Consider the following 17,853-nt stretch of genomic DNA (forward strand, 5'->3'; position numbering starts at 1 on the left):
AAGCACAAAGAGTGAAAAACAGAAAGTATAACACACACACACACACACACACACACACACACACACACACACACACACACTGTGTGTACTCCCCCAAGGACATCAGTAGAACAGCAATTTGTAAAAAGAAATAAGACTTTATGTAAGATGAACTGCTAAACAGTCTTATTAATAAAAACCCCGAAGTCAGATATTGGGATTAAAACTGAGAGATCAGAGGACTAGGATGAGCCACAGCCAACCTTACCTTACCAACCCTCAGCCTCCAGAGAGACCTACTTCCTGTATGCTCATGCCTATATGCCTTTCTGTTCTACTATCTCACTTCCTCTCTCCATCCAGCTACATCACTTCCTGTCTGTCTGTACAGACCTCCAGACCTCTATGGTTAGTGCTGGAATTAAAGGCGTGTGCCACCATGCCTGGCTCTGTTCCCAGTGTGGCCTTGAACTCACAGAGATCTAGATGGATCTCTGCCTCCCAAGTGACAGGATTAAAGGCATGTGTTACTACTGCCTGACTTCTGTGTTTAATATAGTGGCTAGCTTTTTCCTCTGATCCTCAGATAAGCTTTCTTGGGGTACACAGATAAAATATCACCACATTTCCCCTTTTTTTGTCTAATATATAAAAAGTTATAATTAATATAAAAAACTATATACAATAAGTACAATAACTGTACACAATATATACAGGCAATAAATACATCAACAATGTCTAGTCCATTTGCTTTTGACAAATTCAGCAAAAACATTCCATTATCTATCTTATCTTGGTGAGTCCAAAATGTAAATAATTCACTTTCTATCCTAACTTATATTACTAATAGAAAACTATCTTTTGATATCTTTCAAACTTATATACTTTACACCTCTTTAATGAATTTCTTTCCTGAAAACATTAACAAGGAAAACTGTAACTAATCTTCAACTCACCTCAGAGACCCGAGAAGGAAATAATATTAACTGAGTAAGGAGGAAGTGTAAACAAGCAACTTCCAAACAATTTGAGTTATGACAGAAACAGCTGACTGCTTGAACAGTCACCCAAGTTTCCTCTGCAACATTGGGGCATCATCTTTGGCCTACAGGCTTAGCATATCTAACAGACTCATTTGTGAAGCAGGATTTTTTAAAGAGCTGTCCTACCTTGCCTTGGCAAGGATCGGCAGTGCTTTGTTTTGTGTCCTGCTTGTCCATTTTGAACAGCATACTGTCAGCAGTCAATGCAAGGGCACTTTCTTGCCCAGTAAATTCCATATGGAGTTTCTTCAATGCCTATCATCTGCTCTTAAGTAGAATGATGCTGCCAGGAGCAGACAGACATGTCTCATAGTCATAGAAAAAAAACTATATTATTAAAATATCTTAAATGCCACATTCTGTAGATTTCTGAAATGCTTTAAGATGACCTATCTATTTAAAATATATTTCTGCTTGACCTTGAAAACATGCCTAATATGACTACAAATGCAATTGTAATGACTAACTACTAACTTCTACTTCTTTATATCCTAATTAGTTAGTAATAATAACTTTCAAGGATTAGCAAACTGCATTATATTGTTAAATTAACTGTACAGGTACAATACCTTGAACAAGATTAGAAATATATGTATGGTATTTTTTTAACAAAAACAATCTCAAATTTGTATCAATATACATAATTTGTATACAATATACAAAAATTCAATTCAATATAAAATATTTTAAAACTAGCAGTTGCCTTCTAAAAGTAGATTCAATATTCTACCTTTATATCTTATCATATCTATATAAATCAATCTCAAACTTGTAGCAATATACATAATTTGTAGACAATATACAAAAATCCAATCCAATGTAAAATATTTAAAACTAGTAGTTGCTTCCTAAAAGTAGATTCAATAATCTACCTTTTTCTCTTATCATAATCCATATTCTCTCTTTTTTCTTTTCAGAGTAGATTCAATAATCCCTTTATTCTGTCATTTCTACATCTTATTTTAGTAGATTCAATAATCTACCTCTTATCTGTATCCTTTTTTTTGTTTGTTTGTTTTATTTTTTTCGAGACAGGGTTTCTTTGTGAAGCTTTGTGCCTTTCCTGGACAGGGTTTCTCTGTGAAGCTTTGTGCCTTTCCTGGAACTCGCTTTGTACACCAGTCTGGCCTCGAACTCACAGAGATCCACCTGCTTCTGCCTCCTGAGTGCTGGGACACCACTACCCGGCTGTATCCTCTTATCCTCTTTTTTTTTTTTTTTTTTGCAAACAAGAACCTTAAATCTAATCTTTGTTTAGTATGTTTCCTGACCATTAACAATAACAACTTGTAACCAAGTATCCTAAATAATGACAATTATCCAAAACCCATTGAAAGACCAAAACCACCCACCCCTTAAGAAAAGTTTTAAATAATCAAAATAGAACCAAAAAATTATGAGATTAGTGGCAATAGAATAGGTCCTTAATTTTGGTTTTTCTTCTGTCCCATATAAGGTGACTCTTCTGACATGAGACAGATACAGAGATTTTGCTTTTTTTTTTTTTTTTTTTGCTTTTCGAGATAGGGTATCTCTGTGTAGCTTTGGAGCCTGTCCTGGAAATTGCTCTGTAGACCAGGCTGGCCTCAAACTCACAGAGATCAGCCTGGCTCTGCCTCCTGAGTGCTGGGATTAAAGGTGTATGCCACTGCCACCCTTGCATTTTCTTTTAACAAGCATGCTTGGGTTTAGAGAAGGAGAAAGTCACACTCCAACTCCAAAGCCAGCTTTAATTTTTAATTGAACTGGGACTATTTGTGTTAAGTGTCTGTAGAGAACAGAAGAAACGAACATTTAGGAAGACATGAAATTTCATATGTGATATAGGCTGATTCATTCTTTTTCTTAGGACACTTTTCTGGATGATTTGTCCTTTTTCTTCAGATGTCTCATTTGTCCAGTGTTCTTCAGATTCCTTAGCCTTCATTCTCCTGAAAGACAAAAACAAAAACCTTTCCGCAACCCTAACTTTGAGGAGGTTCCCTTTTGGCAAGTTATATCTGATTAAATGAAAAGCATGTGTTAGTGGTATAAGTTAGTTTAAATTGGATGTTCATGTTGGTCGATGAACTATCACCTCTTCTAATTAAGAGGTCTCTCTTGTTCAAAATTGAAACTTTATCAATTTTGTTGGTATCCATAACTTTTCTTCTCCTATAGAAACAAAAGCAAAACCTCATCCCCAACATAATATATATCCTGGTTTCCATTCTGAGGTCAGCATATCTTCAAAGTATATAGGTTGATTTAATTCTGTAGGGTTTTTTTTCTATTATCCAATATCTCTCCACAGCTGTTGTTCCTTTCTCATTAGCATTGAGAAAATTCAAAGTTAATAGAGTGCTGTGGGATGGTCTGTATGTCAAATGTGTTGCTGATTGGTCAATAAATAAATCACTGATTGGCCAGTGGCCAGGCAGGAATATAGGCGGGACTAACAGAGAGGAGAATTGAGAGAACAGGAAGCTGGGTGAGGGAGACACTGCCAGCCACTGCCATGACAAGCCGCATGTGAAGATCCCGGTAAGCCATGAGCCATGTGGCAAGGTATAGATTTATGGAAATGGATTAATTTAAGCTGTAAGAACAGTTAGCAAGAAGCCTGCCATGGCCATATAGTTTGTAACCAATATAAGTCTCTGTGTTTATTTGGTTGGGTCTGAGTGGCTGTGGGACTGGCGGGTGTCAGAGATTTGTCCTGACTGTGGGCCAGTCAGGAAAACTCAAGCTACAATAGAGCATAATGTAATCTATTTCTGGGGTTTTTGTTACTCATTTCTGTTTATTTAGCATATCTTTTAGAATTTGATTTGATCTTTCTATGACTGCTTGGCCTGTAGGATTATGTGGTATACCTGTAATATGCTTTATGTTGTAATAAGCAAAAAACTGTTTCATTTTACCAGAGACATATGCTGGAGCATTGTCAGTTTTGATTTGTACAGGAATACCCATGATGGCCATAACTTCAAGCAAATGCATGGTTACAGAATCAGCCTTTTTGGAACTCAGAGCAGTTGCCCACTGAAATACTGAATAGGTATCAATGGTGTGGTAGACTACATATTTCAGTTTTCCAAATTCTGCAAAATGAAACACATCCATCTGCCAGATTTCATTCCTCTGAGTACCCTTTGGGTCACATCCTGCTTGCAGTGAAGTTTGGTTGTAAAAAGAACAAGTAGGACATTTCCTTACAATTTCCTTGGCTTGTTGCCACATTATGGAAAAATCCTTCTTTAAACCCTTAATATTGACATGATGTTTTTATGAAATTCTGAGGCCTCCAGCACATTTCCTATCAATAGTTTATTGATCTCATCATTTCCTTGTGCTAGAGGGCCTGGCAGACCCATATGGGATCAGATGTGAGTTATATATAAGGGATGATTTCTATTCCTGATTATATCTTGTAACTGAATAAATAGTGAAGTTAATTCTGACTCATCAGGGATAAATTCTGCAGTCTCAATATGTAATACTACTCTTTCAGCATACTGAGAGTCAGTAACTATGTTGAGAGGTTCTGAAAACAATCCATTAATACCATCAGAATAGCATACAATTCTGATTTTTGGACCGAATTATAAGGACTTTGAACCACTTTACTTAAATTCTGATTTGTAACCTGCCTTTCCTTATTTGTTTGCATCTGTATAAAATGTAGGGGCTTCAGATATTGGTGTTTCCCATACAATGCAAGGCAAAATCCAATCAGCTATCTTTATAAGTTTAATTCTGTCACTTTAGGGATATTTGTTGTTAATCTTTCCAAAAAAATTACTGCAAGCTCTTTGCCAAGGTTCACTTTCTGCCCATAATTTGTCAATTTCATTCTTAGTTAAAGGTACTATAATTTCTGCTGGGTCTATTCCTGCTCATTGATGAAGTCTCAATTTTCATTTTAAAATCAACTCAGAGATCTTTTCCACATAAGTTTTTTACTCTGTTTATTTGGTAGAAATATCCATTCTAATATAATATCTTCCCTCTGCATTAAAATTCCTGTAGGAGAATGCTTAGAGGGTAAAATAACCAAAATGCAATCGAGCTTTGGATCCACACAATCCACGTGTCCTTCCTGTACTTTCTTTTCTACCAAGACCAATTCTTTCTCAGCTTCAGATGATAATTCTCTTGGACGATTTAAGTCCTTGTCACCCTCTAAGGTTTTGAACAAATTACTCAGTTCATAATTTTTTACCTCAACAGCAGTCTGTAGATAGAAAATGTTTCCAAATAATTTTTGAGAGCTATTAAGAGTCTGTAATCAATCTCTCCTAATTTGTACCTTTTGGGGTTTAATTTTTTGTAGACCTATTTTATATCCTAAATAATTAATAGAATCTCCTCTTTGTATCTTTTCAAGAGCAATTTGTAATCCCCAACAAGGCAAAATTTTCTTTACTTATTCAAACATTCTTTCTAAAGTATCTATATTTGAATCAGCTAGTAAAATTTGGCCATGTAATGATAAATTATAATTTAGGAAATTGTTTACATATTACTTCCAATGGCTGTCATACAAAATATTGATACAGAGTTGGACTATTTAACATTCCCTATGGGAGAACCCTCCATTGATATCTCTTAACCAGCTGAGAATTATAAGTAGATAACATGAAGGCAAATCTTTCTCTGTCTTTTTCTTGTAAGGGTATTGAGAATAAACAGTTTTTAAAATCGATAACTATAAGAGGCCATCCTTTAGGTAACAGAGTAGGCAAAGGAATTCCAGATTGTAGAGAGCCCATTGGCTGAATTACCTTGTTAATTGTTCTTAGGACTGTTACCATTCTCCACTTACCAGATTTCTTTTTAATAACAAATAGAGGAGAATTACAAGGAAGGGCTGGTTGATTCTTCAATATGTTGAACATTTAACTGCTCTTGTACCAGCTCTTCCAAGGCCTGCAATTTGTCTGTTGTTAAAGGTCATTGCTGAAACCATGTCTATTAACCATTTTAAAGGTAGAGCTGTTGGTATCTTTTAAAGATCAGCAGTTGTTGTGCCCTTTTACAATCTGGATGGCTAGTGACTATTCTTTATAATATCTTCTAATATTTTTCTCAGAAACACATTTTAGTTTATGGTTTGTTTCTTTGGTTGGGGGAATGTTAATTTGGGTATTCCATTGTTGTAATAAATTACAGCCCCATAAATTCATAGCTATATTAGCCACATATGGCTTTAATTTTCCTCTCTGTCCTTCTGGCCCTATACTTTCAATCCATCTTGTGCTCTGTTTCACTTGAGATAATGTTCCAGTCCCTAACAGCTGAACATTTACCTTCTGAAGAGGCCAATTTGAATACCAAGATTCTGGTGCAATTATTGTTACATCCGCACATGTGTCCACAAGACCTTCAATGAGAATGTCATTTATTTGTATTTTTATTTTTGGTCTTTATTCATTTATAGAAGTTTGCCAAAAAATTCGCTTTATGGTTTCTTCTGAATTTTCTGTTCTCTCTGCTATAGCTGTTCTATCACCCCAAGCAGCCTGGTTTATTACAATAGGCATTGGGTTTTTAATTGCTCTGGGAAGGGGTTTCTTCTATGATAGCAAGAAAGGTTTGAACTGAATTTGCAGTGGGGGCCTGTGAGAGGTCCTTCAGGGAGTTTCAAGATTACCTTGTCTGTCCCTTGTTGATCTACATTTGTTAGTCCAATGTTTGCCTTTACCACACCTTCTGCATAATCCAGAAGGGAGGGGCATTCTGTTGCCATTGTTCCTTGAAGAAACATTGTGTCTCAGAACGCTCTGTTTGCAGTCTCTTTTTAGGTGACCTTGTTTACCACAATTGAAACATCTGATGTTACTGTTTTTCTTCAAACTTCTTGAAATCACCTCTCCTATCCAAGTATCATCATGGTTATGAGATTCAATATTAATTGTATCTTTGATCCAATCCTCCAAGGATGCTGATCTTTCCTTTAACGACCTGATTACCCTTTTGCATGCTTTATTGGCATTTTCAAAAGCCAGAGATTCAACTATTATCTGTCTAGCTTCTGAATTTGGTATTATTCTGTTTACTGCTGAAGACAGCCTTTGTAAGAAATCCATGAAGGTTTCTTTTGGGCCATGTATAACTTTTGTAAATGATTCAATTTTCTTTCCTGCTTCTTCAATTCTGTCCCAAGAATTCAAGACTGCCATTCAGCATAAAATTAGGGTGTGGTCATCACATAAAGATTGTCTTTGTATATCAGCATAATCGGCTTCTCCAAGAAGTTGATCTTGGGAAATCATTGTTCTATAGTCTTAGCCTCCTCTTTCCACCAGGTTTTCCATTGTAACTGTGGCCTAGCCTCCAGGACTGCTGTAACCAAATCTTTCCAGTCTTGAGGGATAATTCTGTTACAAGTTGACCACAAGTTTAACATCTGCTTTACAAATGGAGAATGCATGCTATATGAGACTATAGCTTCCTTAAATCTCCTCAAATCTAACATTTTCACAGGAGTCCAGTTAGCTCATAAATAGCCTTGAGCATTTGGCAGTTCCTGTAAGGTTACTGGATAGATTGTTTGGTTGTTTGAAAACAGGCTGTTTTCTGTAATAATGCTGTATCTCAATGCTGAGATAGGTTCACCTTTAAATTCTTCTGTCTGGGTCTGAATTTCTCTATGATTTGTTTTAACAAGTTTTTCTAAAACTTTTGTCTTGGCACTCAAATTAACCAACCTTCTAATGCTAAAATAAAAATGATCAAACAAATAATATTCATAATTCATGTTATGTAAATTCCATCAACATTAATTATCCTCTCATTTAATTGTTCCATTTTCAGACTGCCTAATGTGTTATCAAACAAAGACTAAATTCTCTCCATTGTAAAAATGTTTCCCATTTTTTAATGTGGGAAAAAATTCTCTTTTAACTACTTCCTCCCTTTGAGAAATCTTAATTGACTCACCAAGTCTGCCAACTGTGTAGAATGGTAGAAGTCCAAGGGAATTTCAAAGCAGCTACCTAGTGTGGTAGCAGTCCAAAATGGGAATCAAGAGAGAGCCCATCACCCACCAGGAGAGAAAAAGCCAAAGAGACTCCAGCCACATGCAACTTGAGCCTAAGCCAGGACCTGTAAGGCCACAGGCAAGTGGCATTTTCCTGAATTTGTGCCACAAATGTTAGGGCATCAGATGTAAGATTAATTGCTAAACGGTCTTATTAATAAAAAAAAAAAAAACCCAAGGCCAGATACTGGGGTAAAAACTGAGAGATCAGAGGAATAGGATGAGCCACAGCCAACCTCACCTTACCAACTCCTCAGCCTCCAGAGAGACCTACTTCCTGTATACCCACGCCTATATACCTTTCTGTTCTGCCATCTCACTTCCTCTCTCTGCGCAGCTACATCACTTCCTGTTGTCTGTACAGACCTCCAGACCTCTATGGTTAGTGCTGGAATTAAAGGCGTGTGCCACCATGCCTGGCTCTGTTCCCAGTGTGGCCTTGAACTCACAGAGATCCAGATGGATCTCTGCCTCCCGAATGCTAAGATTAAAGGCATTTTCACCATGTGTACCCTCGATCTACACAGTGTGGCCCCATTGTTTCTAGTTTCTCCACCTAGACCATGTGGTCTCTGCTGTGGCTGGACCACAAGAAAATAGGATCAGATGATCAAATGGAAGGTTTTTGTTTTGTTTACATAGTTTTTTTTTTAAGAGGGGAGAAAGAACTCTGAAGAGTGTGGGGGGATTCAAGGGAGGAATCCCTTGTCTTAGTTACTTTTCAATTGCTGTGATAAGGCAATTTAGAAAAAAGAGTTTATTGGGGGCTTATAGTTTCAAAGGCAGGCAGGCACGGCACTGGAGCAGTAGCTGAGAGCTTACACCTTGATCCACAAGTAGGAGGCAGAGGGGCTAACAGGGAATGGTGAGGGCTTTTGAGACCTCAAAGCCCAACCACAGTGATACACCTCCTCCAACAAGGCCACACCTCCTACCGCTTCCCAAACAGTTCCACCAACTGAGAACAAAATATTCAAACATGAACCTATTGGGGCCATTCTCATTCAAACCACCATATTGTTCATGGAAAGGTTTTTAAAGGCCAGATTCGAAAGAGGCATCTTGAACTCACAACCCATTGACCACAATCCAATCTCTTGGTTACACCTGACTAGAAGCCTGGAGAATTGAGAACAACACACAGGCATTGCTAATTCTTGGCCTGATGAGAGTTTAGGAGATGTGTATGGATACTGAACATGGAGAGACATTCAGCTTCTTAGTTATTGAGGGAAACAAAACTGAAGCCATATATGACAGTGATCTTAACTCATTGTTAGCTAAAATGATATTTTTATCATCATATGTTGGGGAGGATTAATGGGATCTCAGACACCAGCAACCAGACTCAATACACATAACTAATTTGTAAAATATGCTCTTTCCTAAGGGCCAATAGTTGTATATTCAACTCTCTCTGATAGTCATGTAGCAGTTCCCTCCAAGCATGTGCTGCAAAGAAACCATTGAAGACTAGGAGATACAAACAAGAACATACAGAACACATACAACACGGATCATAAAAAGAGAGGAAAGAGAGAGAAAGAAAAGACACAACCCCGATACTTTCGGTCAATGGAATGGTATGGAGTGGAGACCTCAGACATAAAGAGCTGTGGTGAAGATGCAATCCAGTAGACAGGAGCGAGCTCGTTACAGACAGGGTAGGCTTGTCAACAAGTGCCAGTGGAGCGTCTAAGATACATGAACGTCCAGCAGAACCTCACATCTTATACAAAAACTGCATCATAAGCAATTTTAAGACTATAATAAAACTTAAAAATCTTTAGGCTCAGGCTGGAGAGATGTCTCAGAAGTTAAGAGCATTGGCTGCTCTTCCAGAGGTCCTGAGTTCAATTCCCAGCACCCACATAGCGGCTCACAACCATCTGTAATGAGATCTAGTGCCCTCTTTTGGCATACAGGCATACATACAGACAGAACACTGTATATATAATAAATAAAAATCTTTTAGGCTCTACTGGCTAGGCCAAGAGTTTTTAGACTTGACATTAAAAGTAATAAACAGAAAAACTGACAAATTTGACTTCACCAAGATTAAAAAGCTTTTTTTCCCCTGAAAAGACAAATACAAATAAGGAGAAAGACAAACCGCATTATGTTTAACAAAGGTTTGTAATAAACTATGAGGAACTCTCAAACTCATCTATGAGAAAGCCTAAAACACAAGAATAAAGGTATTTGTGAGTATAGCCCAGTACTGGTGCGTGCAGACATACCACCCTGCTAGGCCCTGGTTCCATTGTGGGGATGGGGATTAACAGCACGTAGAAGACCCGTATAGCCGCTTTGTCAAAGAAGAGTATATTTGAGTGACATGTGACCAAACCAAAGGGGATGTTGTATGATATTTTGTTTGTGTTCTGACAAATAAGTCTGGAGATCAGAGGGTGGAGCTAGCCACTAGTTAACCATAGAAGCCAGGCAGTGGCACACACCTTTAATCCCAGCACTTGGGAGAAGAAGCAGGAAGATCAGGAGTTCAAGGTCACCTTGGGCTACAGGAGATTGAACCAGTCTAAAAGAGAAACACAGCCAGAGGTGGTGGTGCCCACCTTTAATCCCAGCATTAGGGAGGCAGAGACAGGAATGTAAAGCAGGTGGGAACAGGATCTCAACCCCCCCCTTTGGTCAGAGGATTTGTAGGAAGTCTCTAGTGGCTGCTGGTCTGCTTCTCTGATCTTTCAACACTACCCCTTATATCTGAGTTTTTATTGTTCAGACTAATTAGGATGGCACTTCAAGAGACCTAATACTATTCACCATTAGAGAAATAAATTCACATTAAGTTTCACTCTTTTTATTGACTATTTAAGTTAGTATACAAAGTAGTAAGTTTTATTATGGCATATTTAGACACATATTTTGTCCTAATTCATGGACCTTCACAAGCTACCCTCCTCCATGCTCTGCCCTCTAGCAACTCCCTCCCTTCCTGAAGATAGTTCCTCCTTCTATTTAGAATCAAGTGTTCACTGTGTACCTCTGGAATGGCTGAAATTAAGAAGAGTTCAGTACCTAGTGCTTTCAAGAATGGTACTCAACAATGACTCTCTCAGATTGTTGGTGAGTCCAGTATGGTCACCATTTTTTTGGAGTAGCAATTGAACCCAGGCCTTAAGAATTCTGGTTTGCAGGCTGCAGGCAGAACCTCTACGCCTGTCATTCTGGGAACCAGTTTGATTATCTCAGGAAGCCAAAGTTCCACTTACCTGCCTGGCCCTACAATCTCATTGCTAGGTGAAATAAAAAAATAAAAAATGTTTACACACAAAACATTTTATGTAGATGTAATTATAACAGCCCCAAGTTATACAGATGTAAGGAACGGGACAGAGATGGCTCGGCAACAAGAGCACTTCTTTTTCAGTTCCCAGCAAGAGGAGAGGAGGGCGCAGACTCACAGCCACCTGTAACACCCCCTCCAGAGGATCCAAGTCCTCTTCCGGCCTCTGTAGGCACCTGCAGACACCACACACACACACACACACACACAAACTGGAAGGGAAGGGGAGAAGGGAAGAAAGAGGAGGGGAGGGGAGGGTGGGAAGAATGAAGAGAGAATGAATATTTCTTAACCGGAGACTTGATAAACTATTGCGGGATCTACACCAATGGGGATGGGAAGAGGGAAGGGGAGGGGAAGATTAAGAAGGAGAAGGGAGGGTAAGGGAGAACACCTTGCTGAATGCCTGGGAACAGACCAACCAGCTGCCTGGCCTTGGTCCAAAGTGCCTTTTGCTCTTTTGCTGGCTGAGCTGGTAACTTTGAAGCAACAGTGAAGTTGAACAGTTAACATCTGCAAGAGATTCTCAAGCGTACCTACCTGAAGAAATAATGGACGCAATTTAGTACAAAAGTCCCTCCCGCCCTCCGTGGTTCTCGCATCCAGAAGAAGGCCTGAGGCATTCCCGGTTATCCGGGAACCAGGCTTGAACCTGTTCGGAGCAGGACGCTTCGGCAGGACCCCAGAATGGCGTTCCGCGTCGCCTTCCTTTCGCTCGGCACTAGGGAAGTGGCACGGGCGTAGGACAAGCACCCAGGCCTCGCTCTGCGCGGTCCCCGCGGCCTGGGCGCGCGGCGTGTGCGGGGCCGGGCAGGCGCGCGGGGAGGGCGGCAGGCGCGGGAGGGACGCCGCAGCTCGGCTCCCGCAAGGCCGCCCCATGGCCCCGCCGCGCCCGCCGCGCCTGGTGCCCGCGCTGCGCGCCCTGCTCTACTGGTCCCTGGTGTACGGCTACTGCGGGCTGTGCGCCTCCATCCACCTGCTCAAACTTTTGTGGAGCATCGGCAGGGCACCCGCGCAGACCTTCCGCCGGGCCGCCCGGGCCAACCCTCCGGCGTGCCTGAACGACCCCTCCCTGGGGACCCACTGCTACGTGCGGATCAAGGTGAAGGCCGGCGAGCGCCTGGAGCGAGGGGAGGGAGCGTGACGCGGGTGGGGGCCGTGGGAGCGGCGGGCGCCAAGGGCGCCGGACGCACTGTGGGCTCCGGGAGGCAGGAGGGACCGGGCTGGGAGCTGGACAGGGGCTCAGTTCATGTCTGTCTGCTTTCTCCTTATCTCGTAAGTGGGGTGGGGGGGAGACTATTTCTATGTGGAATGTCTCTAACCGGATCCTTCTTCTGCTGAAGCAACCCTAATAATTCTACCCCCTTTCCTACTGCAAGGAGAAGTCGTCTCCTGTCACCCTTTCTGCCTTTTAGGGCTCAGCTCAGCTGCAGAACAATGCTCCTGAGGATGTCCTGCTGTCTTAGGCTTTTTGAGATGGAGCAAATGGACAGTTCTTTGGAAAGTCATTTCTGATTTCAGATGACCTAGGCAGCAGCACTAAACAGTTAAGAAATGGTGTGTGTTTGTGAGGAATGCCCATGTGAGCAGTCAGGGACCTGAATAATGGAATAAAAAGTAGGTGTCCACTTCTCCCTGATAAAGCTTCGTTCGCTCTGCTTAAAAAAGGTGTCAACCATACAAACAGATGTCCATTGTCAATGCTTGTCCCAACTTCTGTCACAGCCCACAGACATTCTATTTCCTGACGCCAGGTGGTGGAGTGAAATAGTCTCTGTGATACGCCCTACAGTCTGACTCAGGAGCCTTTCAAAGGCAACATACGAGGAGATATTTATGTTACTGAGCCCTGACTTTCTATCAGGAGCTAAATTCCCCAGCAACTGGGGTTCAGAAAGGCAGGAGGAGTATGAAAAAGACGTAAGAATTAAGTGTGTTCACGTTTGGAAAAAAACAAGAAAACAAAACAAAATAGAAAAATGAACCAAAGTTCAACAGACTTAGAACTTAGTATAATTCATTATTATAATTATTGACTTGGCATATACCCAGTAAAATAAAGTATTTATTAAATCCAGCCCAGCGGCCATAGCATTTCATTCTACAAGACCACTAAAACAATTTTTAAAAGGTAACAGCAAGTTCAGATTTGTTAACTGTCTAACTTATGGACAAAATGCAGCCTATAGATCATCATGAGGTTCCTCGGAATGCTTTTCTTTTTCCCAGAAGCAGAACTAAGATAGAGACACAGTGGTGATTCTAGTCCCCTAGTTACTACGTTCCTCTCTACTTCTATTGATTTAGTGATGTTGGGACCAGCCCAAGGCCTTGGTCATGCCAGGTAAATGCCACTTCGCCACTGAGCTATAGCCTCAACCCTCCCAACTACCTTTATGACTTATGTGACTTGTTTGGGCCTCATTTGGGGGAGGGGATTGCAGTACTGGGACCCAAAGCTAGGGTCTTGAAAAGCAAATGCTCGGCTGCTGCACCACAGCCTCAGCCCCTGGGCCTTATTTTCTAAACCTGTAACCTGATAGAGTTGAATGAAATGACCTGCCAGACTCTTTCACGTCAAAGTCCAGGGTCCATGCTCAGCGTTTGACCTCTATTATCGTTCATACTTTCAGGGACTTTGCTTTTCTTCTTTTCTCTGTTTTCCTGTTTCCTTGGCGTTTGCTGTATTCTTCTCTTGTTCCCATTCCTTGTCTTTTCTTTGGTCTAGCTTAACTTCCACGTGCACAGTGAAGTCTTGGGCACTTGGTATATCCCACTGATAGAAGCACACACAGGAGGAACAGGAAGCCAGGGGACCATATATGAAACACTCAAGATAATAGTGTGGGAAGGAGATACCTAAAAATAAGAGAAGGGGGTGTGAGTTACATAACTGATGGTTCAGCTTCTGACGGGCGAGCTGAGCAGAGTACCCGAGACAGACTTAGCAAAATTGAAATTCAGATCAGAATTATTTACATATCCTGAAGGAGATGAAACGTGACACCTCACGAAGATGAAAGCTATGTTGTGACGTTGCTTCAGAAGCTCAAATGCATACATTGACCTCGTAGTAGAACAAAGAGGGGTATTCTAAAGGTAATACCCCAAAAGGCGAATGGGTCCATTTATCCCATTGTTAAATTAATATTTATTTCTTAATGCTAAGGTAATTCAAGTGAGAGTGTTTTTGGCTAAATGGAAATTCTAAGTGTCGTAGTCTGATGGTGCTCATAAACAGGTTATCCATACTTTCCACTTTCAGGATTCCGGGTTAAGATTCCACTATGTTGCTGCTGGAGAAAGGGGCAGACCACTCATGCTGCTGCTTCACGGATTTCCAGAATTCTGGTAAACTTACCAACTAACTTTTTTCTTTTGCATTAATTCCTAACACTCTGGATTAGTCCATTTGGTGCGGCTGTAAAAGAATAGGTTATTTTTTCTTGGGTCTGGAGGCTGGGAGGTCCAAAATCAAGGCACATGAGCTGGTGGGAGCTGCCGTATGTTGGGCCATCACATGACAGAGGGTGGAAAGGGAAGAAAGCAACGGAGGATGAATCTGTGCTTAACCCATGAGGTCAGGATTGCTCATGTCCTAATCATGCCTAACGAGTCCTACTCTTGACGCTGTTACCATCGCAGTTAAATGTCGTTGTGAGTTTCCCAAGGGCAAACATTCTAACTGTAGAACTCACTGTAGAATCTCTTTCCTGTAAGGACACATCATCTCCCAGATTGATTACTCCTGAGTGTTCCTGAAGTCACAGCAATGGTTTCCCTCCTAATCTAAAAACATTCATACACATGGCCATCCTAATTTTTTTTTGAGACAGTGTGTAGCCCAGGCTAGCCTTAAACTCAAACCCCTTGTCTTTCAGCCTCCCAGCTACTACGCTTACAGGTGTGCACAGCCACCCCAACTCTGCCTCTCCCTCCGAAGATTAAAAACGTCTTCTAATGTTTCAAGTTATAAAACATTTTCTGCAGAGTAACTACTGTGGATAAAATAACCGGGGCGAGGGAAGGAGATTTCAGCAAACCACGGCCTCCAAGTTGGCTTGTTAAGAAGGCAGAGGGAAGACATGGCCACTGTAGCATATGAACGTAGGCTCTATTAGAGACCTAAATGTTTTAAAGTAAAAAAAATGCCTATAGTTAAAAATTTATAGTGGTTAGTATTCTAGTCTATTTGTTGATTAGAATAAATATTTGTGTGGTTAGAATAAAATACCAGAACAGAAATTTACTTTCCACAGTTCTAGAGGCCAAGATGTTCAAGCTTAAGTCCTTGGGGGATTCAGTGTCTGGTAAGGGCCCAGTCCCTTTTCCCAAAATGCTGCCTGGTTGCTTTGTCCTTCAAAGGGACTAATATCATCTCCCCATGTGGTAGAAGGATAGAAGAAAAGGGGAGGGGCTAGTTAATTCTCTTGAGCGCTTTACTGGGTTGAGTTGTTAATATCATATATGAGGACAGACCTCGTGACTTAATCCCTCTCTAAAAGACTTTCTCTTAATACTATTGTGGTGGTTTGAAAGAAAATGACCCTCAAAGGGAGTAGCCTTGTTGGGGGAAGTGTGTCCCTGTGGGGGCGGGGCCTGAGGTCCCCTTCGCTCAAGCTTCCCTCAGCATGACTGTCAGCTGACTTCCTGTTGCCTGCAAGTCAAGATGTAGCTCTCTCAGCTCTGCACACCCCCATGCTCCCCATCATGATGATAATGGACGGAACCTCTGAAACTGTAAGCGAGCCACCCCAGTTAAATGTTTCCTTTCTAAGAGTTGCTGTGGTCGTGCTGTCTCTTCACAGCAATGAAAGCCCAAACTAAGACAACGGTCATTTTGACAAATTGTTTCAGTATATGAATTCAGGGGTATTTACAGAGGCAATAGCAGTGATGGACGGGGATATTTCCTGTTCTCTAAAGATCCCTAAGGACCCAAATAAAAATGGATGAAAGTAACATCCAATTAAGAAAAATTAGCATATTTAAAAGAAATAGAAGAGTCTAGGGTAAGAAGAAAGTCCTTTTTGCCAGCAGAGGGGTATGACCTTCAGATGGTTCATGAGCTAAATAGGTTAGGGAGTGGATAAAAAAGTTGTTCTCTGGGTTGACTCAAAAGTAGAATATTGGCTAACATTTATTTGAAAGGCCAAGATCTCTCTCTTACTGTCTCATGGTGTCTGGAATTCTACCATTGCAAATTCTTCACATTCTTTAGAGCCTTAAAGATTTTGTGTCCTGATTTAAAAGCAGCTCTGAGAGCTTATGTGGAGGTTCTAGCAGGGATGCGCGGCTTCCCACATGCTACAGATCAGAGAGAGGCCCTCCTCCATTGGGGAGGTTCAGGATGCTTCACACAGAGCGGTGAGGGAGGAAGCAGGTGCCCCACCTAGCCCGACAGATCAGCTGGGGATAAATGGGGTGACACAGTATCACAGCCAGATTGCTCTTGCAACCTTACATGCATCTAGCTCTAGGAATATTATCTTTAGACAATTTAGTCATTATTTTATGAATGAAAGGGAGTCTATGGACAAGTGCATTGAGAATGTTAGTGTCCTAGAAGGTATTGGCATGGAAGAAAAGAATGCGGGATGGCAAAGTGCTGCCCATCACCTAATTTCTGTAGGTGTCTTCCCCAGGAGACTTGCATACTTGAAGATCTCCACTCTGGGTTTAGCTGCATGGATAAACATTGTCATCTGTTCTTCCATCTGGAGACAACCTAAAAAAGAAAGAGAAAAACTCCCAGTACAATTTGAGACATGTAGGGACTTACCTCCTGGAGCGCATGACATGGTTATTTACTATTATACATTATTCTGAAGCATTAATCAAATTTGCCCAGAGTAGCAAAGGCGGGGAGTCCACTTGCAGTCACAGGAATGTCCAGGCTGGGTTTTGTTATCACTCAAAGAGGGAACCTTGAGTGAAGAGTTGTTCAGATCAAACTGGCCTGGGGCTTGTCTGGGAGAGATTTTCTTGACTGATAATTGAGATAGGAGGTCCCAGCCCACTGTGGGCGGCACCATGGCTAGGCAGATGGGCCTGGACTAGATAAGAAAGCTATCCTGAGTATAAGAAAGGGAGGAGTCTTCCTCCAAGGTTTCTGCTTCAGTTCCTGCCCTGACTTCCCTCAGTGACAGACTGTTACTGAGACTGTAAAGTAAAATAGACCTTTTCCTTCTCAAATTGCTTATGGCCAGAATGTTTTATCGTGGTGACAGAAAAGCAAAATAGAACGGGACCCTAGATATCACTTACAATATTCTTGCAGAGGTGTTGTGAGGATAGAATCAAAGCATGTGAAAACCCCTTCACGTGGTCCCAGCAAATACTCAAAATCTGTTCGTTTGGGGCTGGGAAGATGGCTTAGTGGGTAAAGCACCTACCGCCAAGTGTGAGGACCAGGGGATCCAACATCCTCTTCTGGTCTCTGCAGACACAGATGCATATACACAAAAGTAAAGAAAACCCACAGTAGTTATTAAAGCCCA

At 41.1% G+C, this 17,853-nt stretch overlaps 1 protein-coding gene across 1 annotated transcript in view; it reads left to right on the forward strand.

The window, feature by feature from the left end:
- The first annotated feature begins 12,230 nt into the window (after nt 1-12,230).
- Ephx4 (epoxide hydrolase 4) overlaps nt 12,231-17,853 on the forward strand; it is a 32,971-nt gene continuing 27,348 nt past the window's right edge. Inside the window, exons 1-2 of the mRNA XM_059274914.1 lie at nt 12,231-12,455; nt 14,619-14,704. Of these exons, the coding sequence (XP_059130897.1) occupies nt 12,231-12,455; nt 14,619-14,704 (311 nt within the window). The remainder of the gene's footprint in view (nt 12,456-14,618; nt 14,705-17,853) is intronic.

Source organism: Peromyscus eremicus, chromosome 10 (assembly GCF_949786415.1).
Source record: "Peromyscus eremicus chromosome 10, PerEre_H2_v1, whole genome shotgun sequence".
Lineage (NCBI taxonomy): Eukaryota > Metazoa > Chordata > Mammalia > Rodentia > Cricetidae > Peromyscus > Peromyscus eremicus.